The sequence below is a fragment of the Vidua macroura genome, chromosome 5 (genome assembly GCF_024509145.1).
Source record: "Vidua macroura isolate BioBank_ID:100142 chromosome 5, ASM2450914v1, whole genome shotgun sequence".
Classification (NCBI taxonomy): domain Eukaryota; kingdom Metazoa; phylum Chordata; class Aves; order Passeriformes; family Viduidae; genus Vidua; species Vidua macroura.
Genome location: NC_071575.1, coordinates 17,191,570 through 17,211,758, shown reverse-complemented (window position 1 = coordinate 17,211,758; position 20,189 = coordinate 17,191,570). Strand labels below are relative to the sequence as shown.

At 50.5% G+C, this 20,189-nt stretch overlaps 7 protein-coding genes across 7 annotated transcripts; 4 read left to right on the top strand and 3 right to left on the bottom strand.

Moving 5' to 3' along the window:
- The first annotated feature begins 1,354 nt into the window (after positions 1 to 1,354).
- LOC128808017 (histone H4) lies at positions 1,355 to 1,957 on the top strand. The gene has a single exon (XM_053978781.1). It carries the CDS (start codon positions 1,380 to 1,382, stop codon positions 1,689 to 1,691), a length of 312 nt encoding a protein of 103 aa, XP_053834756.1. The 5' UTR covers positions 1,355 to 1,379; the 3' UTR covers positions 1,692 to 1,957.
- A 332-nt stretch (positions 1,958 to 2,289) lies between these two features.
- LOC128808001 (histone H2A type 2-C) lies at positions 2,290 to 2,879 on the bottom strand. Its single transcript, XM_053978764.1, has one exon. It carries the CDS (start codon positions 2,871 to 2,873, stop codon positions 2,484 to 2,486), a length of 390 nt encoding a protein of 129 aa, XP_053834739.1. The 5' UTR covers positions 2,874 to 2,879; the 3' UTR covers positions 2,290 to 2,483.
- Positions 2,880 to 4,140: 1,261 nt separating this feature from the next.
- On the top strand, positions 4,141 to 4,707 carry LOC128807997 (histone H3). Its single transcript, XM_053978758.1, has one exon. The coding sequence runs from the start codon at positions 4,170 to 4,172 to the stop codon at positions 4,578 to 4,580; it is 411 nt and encodes a 136-aa protein (XP_053834733.1). The 5' UTR covers positions 4,141 to 4,169; the 3' UTR covers positions 4,581 to 4,707.
- Positions 4,708 to 4,983: 276 nt separating this feature from the next.
- Positions 4,984 to 5,748, bottom strand: LOC128807995 (histone H3). The gene has a single exon (XM_053978756.1). The coding sequence runs from the start codon at positions 5,492 to 5,494 to the stop codon at positions 5,084 to 5,086; it is 411 nt and encodes a 136-aa protein (XP_053834731.1). The 5' UTR covers positions 5,495 to 5,748; the 3' UTR covers positions 4,984 to 5,083.
- A 12,044-nt stretch (positions 5,749 to 17,792) lies between these two features.
- Positions 17,793 to 18,610, top strand: LOC128807981 (histone H1.11L-like). Its single transcript, XM_053978735.1, has one exon. The coding sequence runs from the start codon at positions 17,793 to 17,795 to the stop codon at positions 18,459 to 18,461; it is 669 nt and encodes a 222-aa protein (XP_053834710.1). The 3' UTR covers positions 18,462 to 18,610.
- A 120-nt stretch (positions 18,611 to 18,730) lies between these two features.
- Positions 18,731 to 19,441, bottom strand: LOC128808003 (histone H2A-like). The gene has a single exon (XM_053978766.1). The coding sequence runs from the start codon at positions 19,339 to 19,341 to the stop codon at positions 18,952 to 18,954; it is 390 nt and encodes a 129-aa protein (XP_053834741.1). The 5' UTR covers positions 19,342 to 19,441; the 3' UTR covers positions 18,731 to 18,951.
- Positions 19,442 to 19,616: 175 nt separating this feature from the next.
- On the top strand, positions 19,617 to 20,149 carry LOC128808008 (histone H2B 1/2/3/4/6). The gene has a single exon (XM_053978770.1). It carries the CDS (start codon positions 19,677 to 19,679, stop codon positions 20,055 to 20,057), a length of 381 nt encoding a protein of 126 aa, XP_053834745.1. The 5' UTR covers positions 19,617 to 19,676; the 3' UTR covers positions 20,058 to 20,149.
- The last annotated feature ends 40 nt before the right edge of the window (positions 20,150 to 20,189 follow it).

Sequence of the window (20,189 nt, the reverse complement as noted above, 5' to 3'; positions counted from 1 at the left end):
ATTACTTCACCATTATATTTTTAGACCCTGTCATTTTTTCAGATTTACCGTGCTGGAGTCACTGTGACTAAGGCAGAAGAAAAATGCCAGAGTCAATTAAAAAACGGGTTGCCAGAGTTCACAGAGATCTTTCCGAGCCCTTCACTTTCCAGGACTTTCTTCTGTCTCTGTGTGAGTAATAATGTGTGTATTTGGCCATGATGAGCTCAGGCAAATTCTCCATATTGGAATTATGTTAATTGCATAGAGCCAGTGGATCCCGAACTACAAATGCAGGACTGCAGGCATAGCCAACAGAAATGAGGCATGGATTGAAAAGTCATTATGACTGATTTTCAGAGTCATGCAGTTATACCAAAATAACGAAGAGAAATGTCATCACTTGCAACATACCCTTGTGAAAGGAACACATATTACATGAAGGAAAGAGTATCCACTAAGAATTGTGCCAAGCCTTTGAAAACATGGGGGTACATAGGAACACGGCTGGCACAGCCGTTTTTGTTGTGCATTTGACATATGTTAATAATTTGAATCCAGTTAGAAGTAATTATGTAATAGAAATATAATGCTTTTTGTATATCACCAGGATGTCAGGAATTCAATGTGAAGCAAACACTAAAGACAGAAAATAAAGGGTGAATGGGAAGCAAACACTAGAAACGCTAGGATAGAAACTAAAGAGTGTTCAGTTCATTGCTAAAAAAGTCCTGTGCAGATTTGCCACTGATAACAATACTCTAAGAGTCAGACATAGCCAGCTTGGAGAAAAACAAACATTTAATTCTAGTTTAAGGTGAAAACTTAAGCATTATTTTCCTCATACTTCATGATATACAAGAGAAATACTAAACGAAGGTCCTGAATCTGACCGGAGAGTTCTTACGTTTATCAGGTCGTTCTCAGTATATGAATGCCTGAATGGAACCTCAGCAGTGAAAATATATGGTCAGCAAGGCCATAAAAACCGTGCGCGGCGGCCGAAAGACCGCCACGTCCTTGCGCAGTGGCACTGTCGCAACATCAGGGAAAAAAAAGGGTTTCTGCTTTCGCGCCACGACTGCAGAGGTGGAAAGGATGGAAAAGCGGTTGGGGGGAACCGAGGGACCGGGGTAATGCGAGCGAGGCGGTCGGAGCCGGAGGGGGGGGGGGGGCAGAGACGGAGGCGGGGACAGGCGCGGAGAAAGCAGCCGGGGCCCGGGGAGGCGCCCGCCAGCGGCCGAAGGGGCGGAGGCGCGGGCTCGGCCCCCGCCCGCCGTGCCCGCCCCTGCTCCCAACCAGGTCGGACCGCACCGCATAAAGGCTCGGGCGCGGCCGGCGCTGCTCACAGCAGCCGCGTCGGTAGCAGCGGCAGCAGCAGCAGCAGCCCGGGTGTCATCATGTCTGGCCGGGGCAAGGGCGGCAAGGGGCTCGGCAAGGGCGGTGCCAAGCGCCACCGCAAGGTGCTGCGCGACAACATCCAGGGCATCACCAAGCCGGCCATCCGCCGCCTGGCTCGGCGCGGCGGCGTCAAGCGCATCTCGGGGTTGATCTACGAGGAGACGCGCGGCGTGCTCAAGGTCTTCCTGGAGAACGTGATCCGCGACGCCGTCACCTACACGGAGCACGCCAAGAGGAAGACGGTCACGGCCATGGACGTGGTCTACGCCCTCAAGCGCCAGGGTCGCACTCTGTACGGCTTCGGCGGCTAAAGCTTTGCGTTCTTTTTAAAACACGGCCCCCATATCACAAAGGCTCTTTTAAGAGCCACCCACGTATTCCCTGAAAAGAGCTGTGTTGCTGTGTGTTGATATTTAGTGTTGCACTTGCCGCTGGTTCCTTCCCTTTAACACTGTACCTCTCCCCTCCCTCTCGCTGTCCTGCTCTGATTAGGTCAGGCTGCTTCTTCTCAGCGGCCTTTTGTAAAAAAACTGGGGTCTCTTCCCTTTTCAAATTTGAGCAAACAATAATATGCTTAAGTTGTCCACGATGAGGCCATTGCAGAATTCTTTTCCTTATTGCCGGCCCGTGACTCTGCAGCTGCAGATCCAATAGTAACGTTGTGGATGGGGCTCTTGGCTCTTCCGGCCGCCGTTGCCGCCCGCGGGAGCGCGGGTCCGCGGCCGGGGAGGGTTCGGTGCCCGCGCCATTTCCAAAAGCCCGCGCAGGCCACGATTGGCTCCGGGACATTCCGCGCTCCCCTCCGCCCGCGCTCGCCCCGCCACAGAGCAGCTCCCTGCGGGCCGGGAACACAGTGCTCCGGCCGGTCCCGGCCCGCGACAGAAATGCAGCCCGGCACAACCGGCCCGGTCCGCCTACGGCAAACACACGCCAAACCACACACACACACACACACATACAGAGCCAGAGACAAGCACAGCCGCCCTTCCCTCTCCACTGGCACCGTGGCCGCAGCATTTCAAGCTCTTTCTTGAGGCTGTGGGTGGCTCTGAAAAGAGCCTTTGGATTTCGCTTGTGGGCTCCGGACGCTTCCGCCGCCTGGTTTACTTGCTCTTGGCTTTGTGACTCTCAGTCTTCTTGGGCAGCAGCACGGCCTGGATGTTGGGCAGCACGCCGCCCTGCGCGATGGTCACCTTGCCCAGCAGCTTGTTGAGCTCCTCGTCGTTGCGGATGGCGAGCTGCAGGTGGCGGGGGATGATGCGCGTCTTCTTGTTGTCGCGGGCCGCGTTGCCCGCCAGCTCCAGGATCTCGGCCGTCAGGTACTCCAGCACGGCCGCCAGGTACACGGGCGCGCCGGCGCCCACGCGCTCCGCGTAGTTGCCCTTGCGCAGCAGCCGGTGCACGCGGCCCACGGGGAACTGCAGCCCGGCCCGCGACGAGCGCGACTTGGCCTTGGCGCGCGCCTTGCCGCCCTGCTTCCCGCGCCCGGACATCTTCCCTCGCTCGCTCGCTCTGCCGCCAAACTCCCGCCGCCACCGACAAACAGCACCGCCGTCACGGCAGCCTCAGGCCTCCGCCTTTATATCCCCTCCCTTCGCGCGGCCGCCGCCTCCTGATAGGCCGAGGCCCCCTATCGGGGCAGGCGCAGCCCAATGGCGCAGCGAATCTCACGCTGACCAATCGCGAGGGGCGCAGCGCCGAAAGGCTCCGCCCGCGCTCTCCACGCGGCCAATGACGAGCGGCGGCGGGCGGGCACGGCCCCGCCCACGGCAACCGCCGCTCCCGCCGCCGCCGCCGCCCGGACCGGCGGGGCCGCGCTGCCCCGTCCCGCACCGTGTTCGCTCTCTCCCGTGTTTTAGTGTGCTTTTCAAGCCGCCGGGCTGCACAGAGCCGATCGGGAGGGCCGAGTCCATGAAATAAAGAGACAAAGAGAGACAGTGCGGCGTTGACCGTGAGGGGAGAAAAGGGGGACGGGGGGGGAACACGCAAGGACTGACAAGGAAGCAATGCCCTCCCACATTTTAGGGGGACCTTATTTAAACAGGGGCTCTAAACTTAAAACCTAAACTGAATTTAAACCTTCAGCTACAAGCCTTGATTCCTAGCCGTATCTCCTCCTTTCATAACTGCTTAATAAAATTTACATATCAGTGTATTATCAATAAGGATTGAAAGCTCTGAATAATTTTTATTCTTGGACTGAAATTACTTATATAAAATCCCTTTTAAATTTTCCTTTCAAGTAGACATTTTCAACTACTTTTTTCCCGTTATATTTTGCATAATTCTGAGATATTTTAGGCTATCTAAATAAAGAGACTTAAAAAATACTTTCAAGGGAATTTTATTTTCTGGTTATCTCTGCACAAATATATCCACTGAAATAAAAGTGAAAATCTCTCACTTAAAATTGATAAAGTAGCTTAATAAGCAAGATGCAATTATAAGCTTGCATAATCTAAAAAAAAGTTTTAAGGCTTGCGTGGCTTAATACTGAAGTTAAATTTCGTCAGTTAAAAACAATACCAAGTCTTAAAAAATTCGCAAATGGTGGTAGTAGACGTTATAGATTTTTACAAGAACAGAAAGCATTTAATAAGAACTGAGCCTGAAAAGTGTAGGAGGTATCTGGAAAGGGCGGGAATTTAAAAATTTGAATCCACCAATGAAATTCAGCATCTACCCGTCTGCCTATCAGAGGATTCACCAGTGCTATAAATACTCCCCGAATACAAGCAGGCACACATTGCTGTAGTTGCTTAGTTCCTGGCTGCTCGCTATTTGGAGTGATGGCGCGCACGAAGCAGACGGCGCGGAAGTCGACGGGCGGCAAGGCGCCCCGCAAGCAGCTGGCCACCAAGGCTGCCCGCAAGAGCGCGCCGGCCACGGGCGGCGTCAAGAAGCCGCACCGCTACCGGCCCGGCACGGTGGCGCTGCGCGAGATCCGGCGCTACCAGAAGTCCACGGAGCTGCTGATCCGCAAGCTGCCCTTCCAGCGCCTGGTGCGCGAGATCGCGCAGGACTTCAAGACCGACCTGCGCTTCCAGAGCTCGGCCGTCATGGCGCTGCAGGAGGCCAGCGAGGCCTACCTGGTGGGGCTCTTCGAGGACACCAACCTGTGTGCCATCCACGCCAAGCGCGTCACCATCATGCCCAAGGACATCCAGCTGGCCCGCCGCATCCGCGGTGAGCGCGCTTGAGTTCCGAACTGCTGCAGCCCTTGCTGGCCGGGCATTGAGGCAACCCACGCAGACCCAAAGGCTCTTTTAAGAGCCACTACATGCACAATTAAAAGAGCTGTTGCACTAGTTTAAGCGCGCTGTTTTATGGGGCATGGGGCACGAGGAAGGAAACGGCTGTAGGAGTTGTAACGTTTTGTAACAGCAGTGGGGAGGCATTTCATTTTTTCAGTTCCAGTACCTAGTATTTCCTCCCTCTGTAAAGCAAGTTTTCTCACAATACATTTCTAAGCAGCTTAATTTAGGGTGCATGTAGTACCTCCAGAATACCCTTTGGGACTAATTACAGTCCTATTGATAGGTGTCTTTCCAATATTTTCTCCCTGAATTCACTAAACCGTACAATTTTTTAAGAGCAGTGCAACAGCTCTTTTAATTGTGCATGTAGTGGCTCTTAAAAGAGCCTTTGGGTCTGCGTGGGTTGCCTCAATGCCCGGCCAGCAAGGGCTGCAGCAGTTCGGAACTCAAGCGCGCTCACCGCGGATGCGGCGGGCCAGCTGGATGTCCTTGGGCATGATGGTGACGCGCTTGGCGTGGATGGCACACAGGTTGGTGTCCTCGAAGAGCCCCACCAGGTAGGCCTCGCTGGCCTCCTGCAGCGCCATGACGGCCGAGCTCTGGAAGCGCAGGTCGGTCTTGAAGTCCTGCGCGATCTCGCGCACCAGGCGCTGGAAGGGCAGCTTGCGGATCAGCAGCTCCGTGGACTTCTGGTAGCGCCGGATCTCGCGCAGCGCCACCGTGCCGGGCCGGTAGCGGTGCGGCTTCTTGACGCCGCCCGTGGCCGGCGCGCTCTTGCGGGCAGCCTTGGTGGCCAGCTGCTTGCGGGGCGCCTTGCCGCCCGTCGACTTCCGCGCCGTCTGCTTCGTGCGCGCCATGGCCCAGCACCAGCACACAGCCGCTCGCGCACACCACACCACAGCGCTCGCCAATCCAGCGGCTCCGCCGCGCCGCTATTTATAGCCCCGCGCTCGCGCCCGCGCGACACCGCCCGCCTGCCATTGGACGCTTCTCGCGAGCCCGGGAAAAGACCCCGCCTCCGGGGCGGGAAACGCGCCCTGGCCTCGCCCCGCCCCCGCCCCCTTCCAACAGCGGCTCGCAAGGCACAGGAGGGGCGGCGGCGGCCCCGGCCCCGGCAGCGCAGGCGAGCGGTGCGGTACGGTGTCGCTGCCCGAGCCTCGGGCTCGCCCTGTTTTTTTCCAAAGCCGCTCCGCTCGCATTCATTCCCGGCCTCGGGACCGCTGGCTAAAGCTGCCGCCGGCAGCCGCCTCCTTCCCCGAGGGCTCGCGGTTTCTTCCCGCGTTCGGTTCAGGGCCGCGGCACAAAGGCTGAAAGCGCAGGCGGCAGCCGACTTCCCTGGCCCCGCCGAGCTCTCCCGGCTGCCGCCCCGGCCCGCTGGAAGCGCCGCGTCCCTTGCCGGGAGCGCGCCCCGGGGAAGCGCGCGCTCGGGGCTGCGAGCCGCGAGCGCCGCCAATCAGCGCCGTGACGGGAGGGGCGGGAGGCGGGCGGGAGGCGGGCGGGAGGCGGGCGGGAGGCGGGCGGGAGGCGGGCGGGAGGCGGGCGGGCCCGCCCGCGGGGAGGCTCCGCGCAGTCCTCACTCAGGTCGGACCGAGCGCGGCAGCGGCGCGGCCCCGGCTCTGCCCGCCCGCCCCCAGCCCCGTCCGCGGCTCGGCGGCGGCGTGTACGGGGCGCGGGGAAACGGCGGTGGAGAGAGAGGGGCGGACGAAAGCCGGGAAAAAGCTACGCCGGGGAGCCTGTGCTAGGTGCTATCGCCTATGGCGGCCTATGCAGTTCGGGGGCGAAAGCGCTTAATGATGGGAGGGAAGGAGGGACGGCGTTCATCTCGGAGCCTTTTGCTCAAAACAAAATAACTAGAAGAAAAGAGCACAGGGTCGTCTGGAACTGCCTGTGTTTTGAATGCTCCCCATTCACACCGTCATCCATTCATGTAGCTCAACAGGGAAGCACCACATACTAGCAGTCAGGAACAGATTTGTTTTGGCAGTTTTGGGACCACTGACTCCTTTCGTTTGTCTAACCCGCCACCCCTAAACCATGCATGTACCAAAAGCAGGCTCCCAGGGTTTTTCAAATGAATTATGGACGTTCAATTCTTCATTGAAGCAGATGTAGAGCACATCCTTTTACCTCAAACAATGCATGTCTCTCTTTCCTTACAATTTACAATGCTTCCACAGCATTACCTCTGTTTTCCTGAAAAAAACCCCAAATGGGACAACAAAGTACAGATCACTATATCATCAGCTCTTTTATTGAAAAGATGCTCCAGGGCACAGAAGCATCTTACTTGAATCTGGTGTATTTGGTGAGAGCCTTGGTGGTCTCGGTGATGGATGTTGCTTTCCACTGCCAGCTACATGTTCCGTTCAGGTGCAGGGCAGTTTACAAAATAGGGTTGCTGAGCTCTGTTAGTTCTCATGGGCTGTAGAGAGATGTGGTCGCCATTGCCCCAGATCCATGTATGTGGATATTTGTGTTTTCTCACCATCAAAATGCAGCGGTTTTCACGTGGCACAGAGGGGCAGGGACCCTGCGGGCACAGAGTGAAGCAATGTGTGTGCTCTCTGCAGGTGCCGAGGAATGTGTGTGTGTTGAGGAACAGCAAAGTGGAGTGTTTGCCATTTGAAGCACAGAGCGATGTGTTTGTCATTGGGAGAGGAGACATCCATGCCCCATCGGGCGCTGACTGAGGTTTCTGTCAGGCGCCTGCAGAGTGATGCCACTGTCGGGTGGCACGGGGCAGTGGGTGTATAGGGAAGCAGCAGAGTGCTGTGTCCGCTCATCAGGGAGCAGAATGAGCCCTCCGTCGGGGAGGACCGAATCAATGTACTAGCAGGTGCTGGTGCAGAAGGATCTGTTTGTTTGCTGGGCTCAGGAGGTGCCATATGTTGTAGGGAGCAGAGCGATGTATGAGTTGGGGGTGCGGAGGGCTCTGAGTGTCAGGATGTGGATCAAGGGCACTGAGCAATGTGTTTCTGGCAGCGGGTGGGGAGCATGTAGGAATGACAGCGCAGGGTGACTCAGAGATATGGGATTGTCATGTGCTGTCAGGCACGGTGATTTCTTTGTAAAAGAGTGCAAGTGATGTGGTTTCCTTCAGGAATGAGGTGATATGTGTGTAAATCGACGGACAGTGATGTATATGGGTGGGAGGAGTGGGATGAGGCCTGGGTCATAAGGAGGAGAGCGGTGAGTGTTTCAGGAAGCGCAGAGCAATGGCAGCACCATACATAGGGCAATGTGTGCACCAGCGGTGAGGAGTGACGTGTGTGTCTGGAGGGTGCACGATGATATTGGCACCAGGGAGTGTAAATCTAATTTGTTTTTCTGGGTGCGCTGTCTTTTTTAGGATCATAGAGCTATGTGTATGTTAGACACACACTGCGTGTATGTTTGCATATCGTTTGATGGTAAGCATATTATGGAACATTTAGAAAGTGAAGGATTTGTGCACTGAACAAAGCAGAGTACTGAAACACAGCAATGGGCTGTGGAGAGAAGAGGTCACTGTAATAAGTAGCCTGTGTTGGGACTCGAGAGCACTTGAAAGGAGACATCAGGTCTCCCTTTTCCCACCTCTTGACGTGGGAGTAAATGTGTTTTGCAATTCACTAGATCATAATTTACCAGTTTCATCCTGTGTTTCTTCAGCTGAACTTGTACAAGCTGTGACAGTGCAGCGACAGGTGAAAACCTTCCACTTTTCCATGTTCCCGTTTGCCGAGCATGGCGCTGCCCTCTTTGTCCGAAGCTCACTTGGCAGTCGGACCATCCCCTGCTCAACCAAGGGAAGATGAACTGGTCACAGAGGTGCCCATCACGATCAGGAGCTCAGCGACAGTGCTCTGCCTAAAGCCGTGACTCATTTCGCTCTGGCCGTGGTGCCTTGTCCTGCCGCGCTCTGCCCGCGGCTGCACTCCCAGCTTCTCTCCGCTCCCGGCTTAACAACTGAGATGTTAATTACACACACGTTCCCTTGACGAATTTGTATCTGTTTCATGTGGCTGCTCCTTTCCAAAAACACTGGTTTTAAGGGGGCCAATTACTTCCTCTTTCTTGAATCTCTGCAGGAAGCCCTTGAACTGTCATACTTATTGACCCCAAATTAACACTTAATGGGCTTCTGAGGTCTGTGCGGAAACAGAGGAGTTGTACACAGTCCCACAGTTGTACTCGTGTCCTGGAGCAGCTCTTTCCCCAGCCGCTGCACCTCGGTTAGCCTGTCCTGTCCAGGTGGGACCGCCGGGGGCTGACAGGAAACCTGACCTTGCTTTTCCCCTTGGTACTAATTATCTGTCTTATCTGATTGTTGAGTGAAAAGTGATTTACGTGGAATTTTTCTAAGTGTGGGAACTGCTGAAATAAATGCCCTGTCCTATCTTGTGTGGAAGTATTGCACTCCTCCTCAGATCCTCCCCGTGTCTCCATTTGTCGCTGCCAAAATCTGTGGAGTACAATACATATGGGAAATAGCCACAAATAGAGAAATCGTTTAGGGGAACCTGCGATGGCCAGGCCCAGGGCCGATTCGCAGTAGAACCAATCTGCTTGCTCATCAGCTGCTTTCACCACCTACATTTTCCCATGCTGGTCTGGCACACTCCATCTCCTCTCCACGACGGCTGCAGCTGCAGCTTTGGGCCCCGTGCACTCACACGGCCGTGGGAGGGATGTCTGGCCGGAGCAGGAGGGAATCTGCACAGCCCAGAGTGAAGGGATGGCGCAGAGTTCTTCGTGTCCCTCCACTCCTTGAGGCACGGAGGAGTCTGTGCAGGCAGCACCGGGGCATCCAGGCACTGTTCCTTTCAGCAGTCCAAAGCCTCCTCCCAGCCTGCACAAAGGGCAGACTGTAGCTTGGGAGCACACTCCACCCCACCCCTTTCTGTCAGTGCCACACCTGTGCACAGATCTGGCCTTGAAGCCACACTTTGCCTAATCAACACATCAGTTACCACTATTTGATCTTCTGTGTTATCCTTCACTTTCCAAGAACACTTTCATACAGTCTCTTAAGGTGAAAATATCTTGGCACGGGATGAGGGGAAAATTCCTCTTCTCAGTGCTGATACAAAGCTTTCTCTTCTCAAAACTATGGCAACCATCACTGACATAAACAAATATTTTACCAAACAGCTTAACACTTTTGCTTGCATATGATCTCAAAAAGTCTCATGGTCCCAGGATTTTGTTGTTGTTGTTGTTTCTGTTTTATGAGATTAAGAGAATATAAACTCTTGATGGATCTTTGCAGACAGGTCGTCTCTGCCACTGATTGCCTGTTACTGTCTTCTCCCTAATAGGCACTGATGGCTATGATATTTTGCATGGGGAATAAAGCTGTGTGCCATCAAAAAAGATAGTGAGTAACAGCTGAGATCACCACCAGAAGGCATGGTAAAAACAAAAGCAAAAGCCAAAAATCACCACTAACAAAAAACCCCTCAACATACAAATACCCACAAAAAACAAAAAACCCTACAAACAAACAACCCCCCCCCAAAAAAAAACCCAACAAACAAACAAAACCTCACCACCACAACAATAAAAAAAACATACCCTAAAAAACCAATTCCAATCCAATTCCAAGCAGTATAAATCAGTTTTTCTTTGGGAGTTTCCTATCAAACTGCATTTGCAAGGAACAAAACTGTAAGAGCCCTCATACTTAGTTGGATGTCTTTCTAGAAAAATTTTTGTGAAGAGCTGTAAATGAGTAACTTGAACTCATTGCTCAGGGTGGTGTACCCACATGATATCAAGGAAATGGGAACAGCAAAGACAAAGAGAAACATTTGCACATTTCAGACAGGGATTTTAACACCCTTTTGTTCTTGTAAAATACTTTCTTTCCTGCAGAAGCAGCCCACAGAGATATTTGATCAGTCTGCTCCTCTCCTAACTTTTCCTGTGCTTTCAGATTTATGGAACAACTGATTCCCTGAACTCAGAATGACATTTGGAAGGGAAGTTGGTCCCCATTGCCAGTTCCACATGATGGAAAATCCGACCCTGAGCCAGAAGTGCAGAGCAGAAATGCTTTATTCATCCCAGCAACAGTGTACAGTGTACAGTGTACAGATTCCATTGCAGTTCTCCTTGTGCTTCTGCATCCAAGAGGACTCTGTTCCCGTAAGGAAAACATACTTCTTGTTGGTTGGACATTCTTTCTCCCTTTTCTTTGCCAGACTTGAAGGTAATTTGTTTTTCAAGTTTTCTCAAACTTGAAACTATGCTCTTAAAACCTGCTGGTTTTAACACCTTGACTTTGGGGTTGCATTCAGTCTCAGGTTTTTCCTTCCATGTTGTGCCTGTGCACCTCTGACTCTGCTGGCTCCACTTTCCTGGCTCAACCTCACACCAACCCATTCCAGCAGACCTGCTCAGTGATCCAGGATGGTGTGGCAGTGCTCAGTCACTGTCACAGTCCCTGCCACAGTCACACTCACCATGTGCATTAAATATGGAAAAGAATTGTAGTAATTCAACTGATTGATTGATCTATCTGAAAGGACTCTTGAAATTATCCTTTAACTAAGCTCAGAAGTTATCAAAAATGTTGTGGTCTGGAATGATCAAGGAACTATTTTTCTCTTGCTTTGAACCAAAATAAAGCTGTTGAAAAAATCTGAGTATTTTTGTGAGAAGGAAATTTAAAATAAAAGCAATTGTATCTGTGTAATGCCTAAATTTCCTGCCTGATGCCTACCAAAACTCTGCCCATGGATTTTTTATTTTAAGAGATTGGTTTTCTACCTGGGGCCTTTAAATCTCTATGAATACAAAAAGTTTTTTTCATGGGCAGGAGTCCTTTGCTGTAAACTGAACAGTATGTAATTATAAGTTCTTCCCTTTTGAGACCTGAAGTTTTCTTACTCATGTAACAATGTATTGTGGTTTAGAATATCATGATAAATCAGTTTTTAAATAAAAATCATCATGCATGGACAAAAGATGTCTTTCAAATCACACAAATTCTGCAATAACATCAAGGGCAGGTTTGAGTTGCTGTGAGTAACTCTGTGACTTTAATTTGGGTGGTTTTTTTTGTACCAGAAGCACCCAAAAGTCAGAATGAATTTGTATGTATGAAGTATCACTGCTCAGTAGCACAAGCATCAGGAAGGCCTTGAGAAAATATTGAAATTACTGTGCAGACTTAGGCAGCCCCAGGTGGAAAACATGGTAATGGGGCTTTGCAGCTACAGGCTTCATGCATGACTTGATCACCCTGTTTGAAGTATGCATATATAGGCTGCACTCCTGTCTCCTCAGCTGCATCTGTGAGATGGATGTCTCCATATTTCCTCCTGAGCAAACACTGAAAATCAGTCACAGTCACAGTTCACTCAGTGAGATTAATTGCGAGACTGAAGTGCTGAAATGGATGGCTATAAACTGTTCAGAAGGGTCAGGAAAGAAGGGTGGGGGCAGGTTTTCCTCTATGTAAAAACAAAAAAGTGGATTGATTGCAAAGAACTGTGTTAGAAAAACAGTGATGAACAGCTGAGAGCTTCTGGGTGCAAAACTAGAGGCCAAGCCAAAAAAGGAAACCTCATTGTCGATATTTACCACAGGCCACCCAAACAAAAGAAAGAGGATGGTGATGAAGCTTCTTTCTTCATCTACGGGTGCCTTCATATTCACAGGTTCCTGTTGGGGCACATCAGTCAACCTGACCTCTGCACAGATGTGGCACAGAAAGCCAGGAGATATCCAGGAGACTCCCAGAGCATGTTGAAGATAATTTTTTATCCGGGTGAAAGAAAGTCCAACCGGAGAAGCATTATTCAACCTGTTCTTGCCAACAAAAACCAACTAATTGAAGAGGTCAGGAATAGTTGTAACCTGGGCTGCTGCCTGAGCCCAGACCTATCACAGATATGAGGGATATGGACCAGGCAAACCAAAGAGACAAGATATTTAATTTAGTAAACATTCAATTGCTTAAGAAAATAGGACATGGAAGCCCCTTGGAAACTGCCCTCAGGGATCAAGGAGAAGGTTAATCAAGCCTGAGAATTATTTAAGGACATTTGCCCCATGAAGAAGGTGCACTTGATTCCCGCATGTAAGAAAGCAGGCTAGCAAGGTAGAAGACCAATATGGCTGAGTAAAGACCTTCTGGTCGAACTGAAGTGCAAGAAGTAAATGCACAGGCAGTGGAAGCAGGGACACATATCCTGGGAAGAATGCTGTCCAGATGTGTAGGGATAGAATCAGAAAAGCTAAAGTACATCTGTAACTGAATGTGGCAAGGGACATGAAGAATAACGAGAGCTTCTGTAGGTACACTGACTAAAAGTGGAGGATGAAATAAAATGGGCCCCCCAATAAAAAGGACAGGAGATTTAGTGACTACTGGCATAGAGAAGACTGAGGTACCCCACAATTTTTTTGCCTCAGTTTTTACTGGCAGTCTCTTTCCTGTCTCCTAAGTCTGTGAAACTCAAGGCATAGACTAGGGGAACAAAGTCCCTCCCTACTATAAGAAAAGATCAGGTTCAAGACTGTCTGGGGAACGTGAATAAGCAGAAATCCATGGCACATAAGGGGATTAATCCCAGGGTCTTCAGGGAATTAACAGATATAGTTGCAATTCAGATACTGTATAATATTTTCATCAATAACAGAGTGAGATTGAGTGCACCCTCAGCAAGTTTGTGGGTGACACCACACTCAGTGGGGCCATTGATTCACTGGAAAGAAAGGATACCGTGCAGAGGGACCTTGACAGGCTTGAGGAGTTGGACCCACGTGAACCTCATGAAGCTCAACAATGTCAAATGCATGGCCTTGCACGCAGGTCAGAGCCATTCCAAGTATCAGTACAGACTGTAGGATGAACTGATCGCAAGCAGCCCTGCATAGAAAGACTCAGAGATATGGGAAGATGAAAATTTGGACATGAGGTGGCAATGTGCATTTGCTGCTCAGAAAGCCAGTGGTATCCTGGGCTGCATAAAAAAGAAAGCACAGCTAGCAGGTTGAGGGAAGTGATTCTCTTCATTCATTCCACTCCAATGAGACCTTACCTGGAGAGCTGCATCCACCCCTGGGGTCCCTAGTACAAGAAAGACTTGGTGGAGGTCCACAGGAGAGCCATGGTAATGATCAGGGACCTAGAACACCTCTCTCATGAAGAAAGGCTGGGAGAGCAGTGGTTGTTAGCCCTGGAGAAGACAAGGCTCTGGGCAGACCTCAGTGCGGCCTTTTGATATATGAAGAGCTCTTATAAGAAAGACAGAGAAAGACTTTTCACCAGGGCTTCTAGTGGCAGGGCAAGGGGCAAGGTTTTAAAAGTGAAAGTTAGATTTAGGTAGGTTCCAGGAAGAAATTTTTCATTATGAAAGTGGTAGGACAAGAGAAGTTGTTGATGCCTTCATTGGAAGATTTCCAAGCCATGTGGGATAAGTCTTTGAGCAACCTGGTCTAGTGAAAAATGTCTTTGCCCATGACAACGATGTTGGTCTAGAAAATCTTTGAAGGACCCTTCCAACACAAATCATGCTATGATTCTGTAGTGCACCAAATCACATGGGCTCATAGGAAGGACCTTCCTGAAAGCATTTATCCATACCAGAACAGGAGAAAAGGGAGTTTTTGAATTCCTGGCTGAACTTTGGAACAATTTCGTAGAATCACAGCATTATAAAATAGGCTGAGTTGGATGGGATCCATCAGATCCATCAGATCCTGGCCATGTTCAGGGCATGCCAAGAGTCACACCATGTGCCTGAGTGTGCTATCCAAATGCTTCTTGAGCTCTGTAAGGCTGGTGCTGTGACCACTTCGCTGTGGAGCCTGATCCAGTGCCCAAACACCCTCTGGGTGAAGAACCTTTTTCCTGACATCCAACCTAAACCTCCCCTGACTTAGGTCAGGGCATTTCCTTGAATCCTGTCACTGGTCACAGGAGTGCAGAAATCAGTGCTTGCCTCTCCTCTTCCCCTCATGAGGAAGCTGGAGACTGTAATGAGGTCTCTCTTCAGTTTTCTCTTCTCCAGGCTGAGCAGGCCAAGTGACCTCAGCTGCTCCTTGTACAGCTTCCCCTCCAGAGCCTACACCATCCTCGTGGCCCTTCTGCAGATGCTATCTAATCACATAATGTCTTATAGTGTGGCACCAAAACTGCACACAGCACTTGAGGTGAGGCCAACCAGTGCACAGCAGAGGGGACAATCCCCTCCCTTGCCCAGCTGGTGATGCTGTGCCTGATGTCCCCCAGGACAGGGTTGGCCCTCCTGGCTCCCAGGGCACTGCTGGCTCATGTCCAGCTTGCCATCAACCAAGACTTCCAGGTCCCTTTCCGTGGCACTGCTTTCCAGTGTCTCGTTCCCCAGTCTGTACACACAACCAGGATTGCCCTGTCTCAGGTGCAGGTTCCAGCACTTGCCCTTGTTAAATTTCGCATGGTTCGATTGCCAGTCTCTCTAATCTGTCAAGGTCTCTCTGCAGGGCCTCTCTGCACTTGAGGGAGTTGACAACTCCTCCCAGTTTAGTATCAATGGCAAGCTTAGTATTCCTTTGAGCCCTGCATCCAAGTTGCTAACAAAGATGTTGAAGAGAATTGGATGAGGATGGAGGCCTGCAGAACCCCCCTAGTGACAGCCTGATGTTACCCCAGTCACTGTAACTCTGTGCCTGAGTGTGAGAACCAGTCTGGCCGACATATCAAGCCCCGGTTCCCTGCAGAAGGGGGTGTCTGATGACAATTACACTTCTTTTCCTCAAAACAGAGGAGATCTTGATGTGGGGTACAGATTATGAAGTTTCAGGGGGCCCCTCTGTCCCAGAAGGGCTCACCTCATCACTTGTCTGGCCTTCTACTTCCAGGGCCTCATGCCTGTTGTAGAAGGCACCAGTCCTACTTGTTATGTGTTCGGAAGGAGGAGGAAGCTTCCTCCTGGTCCTCCACTTCCAAATATCTTTGTCCACTGTATTCAAAAAGTGTTCTGTAACCAGAAGGATCAAGGAAGTCACTACCTGTGCTCCTGATCGTTCAAGCAATCAGCCCAAGGCTGATTGGTATTTAATAAATGGTCTATTAGCTTGACAACTTTTTTAAAGGGGAAAATAGAAGACAGATGTCGTTTTGTTTTTACTGAGTACATCATAATATTTGAAGCAATTATTTTTTTAAAGTAAGTTCACCCATTAATTATAGGAATTAAACTTATTTCTCTTTCCCTCCTCCACCTGAAAATCTTTGCAAGATCTCTTTCCATTTCCTTCTTTGCTTAGCCTAAAACTGTCTGTTATTGTGAAAAACAAAATAATTAAAGTCCACATAGGTGGTCAAAATTTTGGAGGGCCAGGAAAAGTAACTTTTAGGAAAGCACACAGAATGTTCCAGGAATGTGCTGCTACATCAGGTATTTGGAAGTAGGATAGAGGCCTAACCTAAACACAGGAAATTGCATTTGCAAAGGTTCAAAATAATTTAAAGGTAAAGGAGCTAGTGACTCTGAGTTATTAGAATGAATTAAGATACAGAATTTGAAGGAAATTTGTATGCTACAGAATTATCACCCAGAAATTTCTCCCCAGCGGTGTGTATCCCTCCCAAGAGATTCACTTCTGGGTCAATGTAGTACACAACCCAAAATTCACAGTGGAGGATTCAGCAGGTGAAACTACCACGAAATATAGCACCAGGAGAAAACCAAATCCACATCATCTTGTTTTTATCCTCTCTCACATGATGTTTTTCTGCTGTTTGTCTTCCCTAAAAAAAAAAGCTTCTCTGAAATGCCACCACATCTCTTGACAGTCTTTAAGTACACCCCAGTCAAGATAACCTAGCATCACTGACAAGTTCATAAAACTGACCCCACCATAATCAAAACTTTACAAGACAGTGTGTGATATTTTATTACCAAAATATAAAGTGAAAGAAGTCAAATAATTGCATTTACAATCATGTGAATCCACCACCTGGGTTTCCAATTCTTTCCCACGGTGTACTACAAATGTTCAAACATGACTATCCCGTTGCTATCCAACTCATCTCAAGAAAAATAATTTTTATGAATTTTTATTTATCCCACATCACAATAGTCATACACTGGAAAAAGACACACCATTGCTTCTCTCAGCAGTTCTTAGGAGAAAATTGTTTGCCTAAGTCATTTGAATTACATTTTTTATTATAGAAATGCCTGCAGCTTTATGTCTGTTTTTCATAACAAAAACATGTACATTGTATTTTGATTTTATTTTATTTTTCTTTTTGTAAAATTGGTGTTTGTGGCTGACAAAATTCCTGAATTATAATGTAAAAGTAAGCAGAAAAATAAACACTGCCTTAAAATAAGAACATACAAATGAAAAGGTTTATCTATTTTGCATCATGAAAATAAGCATTTTGGACAAAAAAACTGGGCATATAGTTAATTAAAATAATAATAAAAAGAAAGAAAACAGAAAACACAGGGGGACAGAGAAGCAACTATATGTATGTATCTATATGTATGTATAAGTATTCCAGGATTTTAAAGATAGCTGATTACTTAAGAGAGATGCTTTTCAGATTAATGCTTCTGGTGAAAATTGTCTTTCTTTTCTTTTTACCAAGTCCTTACTAGAGCACTATGTCCAAAGGTTTCATCATTTTGAAGACATGAAGTTATGATAGGGAAAACAACTCATAATCCAGATACAGAGCCGAGTGACTACCATGTATTACTTGCATCTTTTCAAAGCTAATTTACGCTAAGATAAGGTCTTGAGATTACCCCCATTTTGCAGCACCTCAATGAAAAACCCTCTCAGAAGCATGTTTCCGATGTCACTGAGGCAGTAGTGTCACACGCAAAGTTTTAATTCAAAAGGAAAAATAAAAATCTTATGGTACAGCTCTGAGTGCAATCCCCAAACTCGGGGAATATTGGGTTGCCTAAAACTCACTTAAAGTCTGGGCTGAAAGAAACGTCACAAGACAAAAAAATTCTCCGTCCTCAGCAAGAATGGTAAGAAACGGGGCGCCGCGGTCCAGTTTTTGTTAAGCAAAAGCATTTTTTTGGGAGGCAAGAAACACAAGGCGGGCGGCAGGGAGCGGGGCAGGGGCCGGGCGGCTCGGGAGCGCACCAATCAGCGCCCGCCGCGCTGCTATAAATGGAGGCGCTGCCGGGGCCGCCGCACTCGCGCAGCGCCGCAATGTCCGAGACAGCGCCCGCCCCCGCCGCTGAGGCAGCGCCCGCCGCCCCGGCCCCCGCCGCCAAGGCGGCCGCCAAGAAGCCGAAGAAGGCGGCGAGCGGCTCCAAAGCCCGCAAACCCGCGGGGCCCAGCGTCACCGAGCTGATCACCAAGGCCGTGTCCGCCTCCAAGGAGCGCAAGGGGCTCTCCCTCGCCGCGCTCAAGAAGGCGCTGGCCGCCGGCGGCTACGATGTGGAGAAGAACAACAGCCGCATCAAGCTGGGGCTCAAGAGCCTCGTCAGCAAGGGCACCCTGGTGCAGACCAAGGGCACCGGCGCCTCCGGCTCCTTCCGTCTCAGCAAGAAACCCGGGGAAGTGAAAGAAAAAGCTCCGAAAAAGAAAACTTCGGTAGCTAAGGTTAAAAAGCCAGCAGCAAAGAAGCCTGCCAGTGCTGCTAAGAAGCCCAAGAAGGTGGTGACAGCAAAGAGCCCCAAAAAAGCCAAGAAGCCAGCAGCCAAGAAGGTAGCCAAGAGCCCCAAGAAAGTAACAAAGGCTGCAAAACCCAAGAAGGTGGTGGTAGCAGCAAAGAGCCCGGCTAAGGCGAAAGCGGTGAAGCCCAAAGTGGCCAAGCCAAAAGCTGCAAAGGCAAAAGTAGCCAAGGCAAAGAAGGCAGCACCCAAAAAGAAGTAAGCCCTTTGCTGAGCAAGTCTTGCTCTTCATTTAAACCCAACGGCTCTTTTAAGAGCCACCCACATTTTCTTAAAAAGTGCTGAAATTACATGTGTAAGTGCAAAAAAAGTTCGAAGTTAATTAACATGGCAGCTTTAGAGAAAAAAGCCTTTGCGAGAGAGCATGCAAATTCATAGTTTTTCAGCATTAAAAAGCAGAAACAGTTCTGTGAGACATTTTCATGATATTAAGTTAGAGCAGCTGATGAAAGAAGTTTGCCTTTACAAAAAGACTTTGTGATAGTATGCCTCAGTGTCTAGTGGGGGCAGTTTCTGCTTAAACCCATGTACAAGAGGATGGTTAAGGAAGGGGCGCTAATAAAAACCGTTACACTTGGTCAGTTTTACCAATGCTTAGAAGCAATTCAGCCCTTTAATGAAGAAATGGGTGGCTCTTAAAAGAGCCTTTGGGTTTCTCTGGGTTAAACTTTGCAGCCTTTATTCTTCGGCGCTCACTTGGTTTTAGCCTTGTGGCTGTCGGTCTTCTTGGGCAGCAGCACGGCCTGGATGTTGGGCAGCACGCCGCCCTGCGCGATGGTCACCTTGCCCAGCAGCTTGTTGAGCTCCTCGTCGTTGCGGATGGCGAGCTGCAGGTGGCGGGGGATGATGCGCGTCTTCTTGTTGTCGCGGGCCGCGTTGCCCGCCAGCTCCAGGATCTCGGCCGTCAGGTACTCCAGCACGGCCGCCAGGTACACGGGCGCGCCGGCGCCCACGCGCTCCGCGTAGTTGCCCTTGCGCAGCAGCCGGTGCACGCGGCCCACGGGGAACTGCAGCCCGGCCCGCGACGAGCGCGACTTGGCCTTGGCGCGCGCCTTGCCGCCCTGCTTCCCGCGCCCGGACATCGCAGCGACTCAGCAGCAGCAGCAGCGACCGCAACAAACCCGGAAAAAACGAGCGAGCTCCGAGCCAGGCTCATCGCCTGCCTTATATACAAGTCGGGCGGATCGGCAGCGCCAGTTGTGATTGGCTGCGAGAGAGGACTCGTTCCACAGCCAATGGAAAAGCGAATCGAGATCTGGCCAATAGCGAACCCCGGTGCCGTGCTCGGACCTGAAGGCGAGCCAATAGCGACGCGGCGATGTCGGCGGCAGCGGTATAAAGGCGGCTGCCGAAGCAGTGCCGCAGCTGTGAGCTGTTGGTCGTTGCGTTTGCGAGTGAGGGAGCTGCGGTCGCTGCGATGCCCGAGCCGGCCAAGTCCGCCCCCGCGCCCAAGAAGGGCTCCAAGAAGGCGGTGACCAAGACGCAGAAGAAGGGCGACAAGAAGCGCAAGAAGAGCCGCAAGGAGAGCTACTCCATCTACGTGTACAAGGTGCTGAAGCAGGTGCACCCCGACACGGGCATCTCGTCCAAGGCCATGGGCATCATGAACTCCTTCGTCAACGATATCTTCGAGCGCATCGCGGGCGAGGCGTCGCGCCTGGCGCACTACAACAAGCGCTCCACCATCACGTCGCGGGAGATCCAGACGGCCGTGCGCCTGCTGCTGCCCGGCGAGCTGGCCAAGCACGCCGTGTCCGAGGGCACCAAGGCTGTCACCAAGTACACCAGCTCCAAGTAGGCGGTTTCTGCGTCCTTTGTCCAATATTTTCAACCCAAAGGCTCTTTTAAGAGCCACCCACCTTCTCAGTAAAAGAGCTGATCCTGTGGCGAGTTCTTGTCCCGTGTATTTTCTTTATTAAAGGGAGGCTGG

Coding starts and splice junctions, on each gene's coding strand:
- LOC128808017 (XM_053978781.1), top strand. CDS start 1,380: ATGTCTGGCCGGGGCAAGGGCGGCAAGGGGCTCGGCAAGGGCGGTGCC.
- LOC128808001 (XM_053978764.1), bottom strand. CDS start 2,873: ATGTCCGGGCGCGGGAAGCAGGGCGGCAAGGCGCGCGCCAAGGCCAAG.
- LOC128807997 (XM_053978758.1), top strand. CDS start 4,170: ATGGCGCGCACGAAGCAGACGGCGCGGAAGTCGACGGGCGGCAAGGCG.
- LOC128807995 (XM_053978756.1), bottom strand. CDS start 5,494: ATGGCGCGCACGAAGCAGACGGCGCGGAAGTCGACGGGCGGCAAGGCG.
- LOC128807981 (XM_053978735.1), top strand. CDS start 17,793: ATGTCCGAGACAGCGCCCGCCCCCGCCGCTGAGGCAGCGCCCGCCGCC.
- LOC128808003 (XM_053978766.1), bottom strand. CDS start 19,341: ATGTCCGGGCGCGGGAAGCAGGGCGGCAAGGCGCGCGCCAAGGCCAAG.
- LOC128808008 (XM_053978770.1), top strand. CDS start 19,677: ATGCCCGAGCCGGCCAAGTCCGCCCCCGCGCCCAAGAAGGGCTCCAAG.